This window comes from Choloepus didactylus, chromosome 12 (assembly GCF_015220235.1).
Source record: "Choloepus didactylus isolate mChoDid1 chromosome 12, mChoDid1.pri, whole genome shotgun sequence".
In the NCBI taxonomy this organism is placed as follows: Eukaryota; Metazoa; Chordata; class Mammalia; order Pilosa; family Megalonychidae; genus Choloepus; species Choloepus didactylus.
In genome coordinates, this window is record NC_051318.1 from 54,645,055 (window position 1) to 54,649,344 (window position 4,290).

At 30.3% G+C, this 4,290-nt stretch overlaps 1 protein-coding gene across 1 annotated transcript; it reads left to right on the forward strand.

The window, feature by feature from the left end:
• The first annotated feature begins 1,531 nt into the window (after window positions 1-1,531).
• On the forward strand, window positions 1,532-2,323 carry LOC119507194 (40S ribosomal protein S3a-like). The gene has a single exon (XM_037800309.1). The coding sequence runs from the start codon at window positions 1,532-1,534 to the stop codon at window positions 2,321-2,323; it is 792 nt and encodes a 263-aa protein (XP_037656237.1).
• Window positions 2,324-4,290: the final 1,967 nt, after the last annotated feature.

Here is a 4,290-nt window from a genome sequence, read left to right on the forward strand (position 1 = left end):
CTTTTCAAAACCTTCTATTATCATTACAAAGATTTTACAGTGTTCTAATTTTCTTTCCATAGCTTTCCTTATTATTGAAATACTTGTTTTTTGCTGAATATTTGCTTACTATAACTACAGGTGTATATAGTTTTATTATCTTTACAAACCTCAATGCTTTCCTTATTCTAGCATTTTAGAAATAATTTAAGAAGTACGTCATTTGGGCATATTTCTATTGTTTTTGAATTATTTTTACAACTTTCCTGTAAGTTTGGAGTTATTTCAAAATAACAAAAAAAAAAAAAAAAAAGAAAGAAAGAAATTCATATGGTGTTTGAGTAACAATTTCTCAGTAAAGACTATTCTCACCAGACTCATAACAAAACGTAAATAGACAATATTATGGTTTTAACCTTAAAAGCAAAGCAAAACAAAACCTGTTGCACTATGTATGCAAAAATATATTGAAGCAAAACTGACATCTTTATTTTCTGTTCATGTGTTGAAAGATTCAATAAGGTTAGTAAATAAGTTCTTCCCAAACTAATTTATAGATTCAACACAATCCAATCTAAGTCTCAGCAAGCTCTTTTGTAGCAATTGACAAACTGATTTTAAAAACAAGATGGAAATTTAAAGGACACATAATATCTGGAACAACTTTGGCAAAGAATAATAAAGTTAGTTAGAAGAACAACTCTACTTAGTTTTAAGACTTAATAAAAACCTATAAGTATAAATCAAACAGTGTTCTAATGGTATAAATCAAACAATGTTCTATTGGCATGAATATAGATAAACTGACCAGCAGAGAAGAACATTGAGTCAGAAAATTATATGTGGATAAAATATTGTAAGGAAAAACACATACAGAGATCTCCAGATATGTGAAAAGGGTAATATTAATAATGGAAGGAAAACTTATACCTTGGTCAATGATTTTTGACTAATACAAAAAGGTAATTCAGTGAATAAACAATAGGCTTTTCAATAAAGAGAAAACCAAATGAATATTCACAAGTAATTACATGAACTTTGACCCATACCTGATACCAAATAGCACAAATTAAGGCTAAATGGGTTAGATACCTAAAAATAAAATCTAAAATGATAAAGTGTCCTGAAGAAAACATGGAAGAAAATATTTTATAGCATGAATTAGGTAAAGATTTCTTAAACAGGACACCCAAATCTTGATCCATAAAAGGAAGCTATCATAAGTTTTACATCATTAAAATAAAAAAAAAAAAAATAATGTCCAAAGACATTGAAAAGAGAATGAAAAGACTAATAACAAACTGGGAAAAATAATTGCAAAGTATATATCTTATAAAGGACTTCTTTCCAGAACATATTAAGAACTCTCCAAACCCAATAATAAGAAAAGAAAAATCCAATTATAAAGGGGCAAAGATTTCAACAAAGAAAGGAGATCTTTCACAAATGAAAGTGTATGCACAGCTAGTAATCACATATAAAGATGCTAAATTATTCAGTAGGGAAAAGCAAATTTAAATTATAATGAGCCTTTTGCTCTCTGAGAAGCACCATGGCAGTTGGCAAAAACAAGCACCTTACAATAGGTGGCAAAAAAGGCACCAAGAAGAAAGTGGTTGATCCTTTTTCTAAGCAAGATTGGTATGATGTGAAAGCACCAGCAATATTTAATATAAGAAATATTGGGAAAACACTAGTTACAAAGACTCAAGGAACCAAAATTGCATCTGATGGCCTTAAGGGTCGTGTTTTTGAAGTGAGCTTGATCTGCAGAATGATGAAGTTGCATTTTAGAAAATTCAAGCTAATTACTGAGGATGTGCAGGGCAAAATCTGCCTAATCAACTTCCATGGCATGGATCTTACCTGTGACAAAATGTGTTCCATGGTCAAAAAATGGCAGACCATGATTGACGCTCATGTTGATGTCAAAACTACTGACGGTTATTTGCTTTGTCTATTCTGTGTTGGTTTTACCAAAAAACACAACAATGAGATTCGGAAGACCTCTTATGCTCAGCACCAGCAGGTCTGCCAAATCTGGAAAAAGATGATGGAAATCATGACCCGAGAGGTGCAGACAAATGACTCGAAAGAAGTGGTCAATAAATTGATTCCAGACAGCATTGGAAAAGACATAGAAAAGGCTTGCCAATCTGTCTATCCTCTCCATGATGTGTTTGTTAGAAAAGTAAAAATGCTAAAGAAGCCCAACTTTGAATTGGGAAAACTCATGGAGCTTCATGGTGAAGGTAGCAGTTCTGGAAAAGCAACTGGAGATAAGACAGGTGCTAAAGTGGAACGAGCTGATGGTTATGAGCCACCAGTCCAAGAATCTGTTTAAAATTCAGACAAAATAAAGTCTTATTTATGAAAACAAGACAAAACAAAACTATAATGAGCTGTCATTAAATGCTTACTATAATAATTAAAAATAAAAAGTATGACCATACCCTTGGCAAAAATGTGAAGGAATTAGAACTTTCATGCATTGCTGATGAGAATTTAAAATAGTAAAACCACTTTAGTAAATTTGGCAGTTTCTTTAAAAAGTTACACATGTATTTATTATATTATCTAGTCATTCCACTCCTACCTAATGTTAACAGAAAAGAAAAAAGCATATATCCATTTAAAAACTTGAATATGAATTCTCTTAGTTGCTTTCTTTGTTGTAACTAAAACCTGGAAACATCCCAGATGTCCATCAACAGGTGAATTAAAAACAAATTGTACTATATCCACAAAATGGAATACTCTTCAGAAATAAAAAGATGCATACTATTGTTATGATACAACACAGATTAATCTCAGTATAATCATGCTGAGTGAAAGAAGCCAAACAAGAATGAGTCTATACTGTATGATTTAATTTATATAATATTGCCAAAAATGTAAATGAATTACTAGTTACAAAGAAAACAGTAGTTACTTTCAGATAAGGGAGGGATCAAGGATGAGAATACAAATGGGCAAGAGGAAACTTTTAGGTGACATGGATATATATTCATTATCTTAATTTCCATGAGGGTTTCATGGGTGTATTCATGTGTCAAAACTTATTGTGGATCAATATTACCTCAATAAATCTTTCAAAAAATTATTTCTACTTTTTATAACTGTTTCATACTCATTTTCAAATAAGCTTTCTATAGCTTAACAGTTGAATGAGCAACATAAGAGCCTCAGGAATTAACTGCAATATGAAGGACATAATCATATAATAATAAAAGGAAGTCTTTTTGCTGCTATACTTCTGTACTTTTAATTACAATATAATTACAAAGCCATTCCAGATACATCACAGATGGCTTTTCACTATACTTTAAATGAAATTGAAGAAAAGAAACATACTGTCCTCTACAAAATTGAAAAAATGATCACAATTGGGGAATACTTCATTTAATATATTGAGATACAAGAAATACTAAAATGCCTTCTCCAACACTTCCATTGAAATCTTTTTGAATACATTAAAATGCAACATTTGCAAAATCTCCATTAAACTAAAAGAAGAAATAGAATTTGGTTGGAGGCTATTTAACATAATGTTTACTTTCAAACTTTGTGCTGTTTAGAGTATCTAATAATTTGTTTCTATCTTTTTCCCTTGGAAAAGCTTTTTATTCTTTTTTGGCCTTTGTCTTGCACCTGTAAATACTGCTATTTTGTTACTTATCTGGGAAAATAAAGCATGGGATAAGATTTGTAAAAAGAGACTTCCCATCTAGAAGCATAGTGTCCTATTAAGCTTAATCTTTTAAGTGAAGCAAAAATGCTACACTTTTACCTTTTAAAACTTCAATCTTTTAAGGTATACATGAGTTCATAGCCAGAAAGAATGAGAATGAAAAGTATAAGTTTAAAGCATAAAGGTAAATGATTTAAGGAAAATAGCATGTTTTTCCTGAGTTTTGATAATGAATAATATGTTGTAATGGTAATAGATGGAAATGTTTCTGAAAACATGATTTTGGATTGCTTATGTATTTAATAGGATAAAAATAAAATAAAGATCAAAGACTAATTCAATAGAAAATTATCATAGGGTGCTTATGGGCTTAATAACTACTATTTGAATGGTTAAATTATTAGAAATAATATTGTAAAGGCAACCTAAGATATTATCATGTGCAAGTGTATCTGGGCAGTAACATATAACTCTGAATGTCATACTCTAAGTATGTCCTGATTCAATTTTTCATACCAAAAAAAAAAAAAAGCTCAATAAAATCAGGAAAATACTCAAGATGAGAAGAAAATGTTATTAAACACATCTGGGAAAAATGCCACATTTCAGACGATATGTAT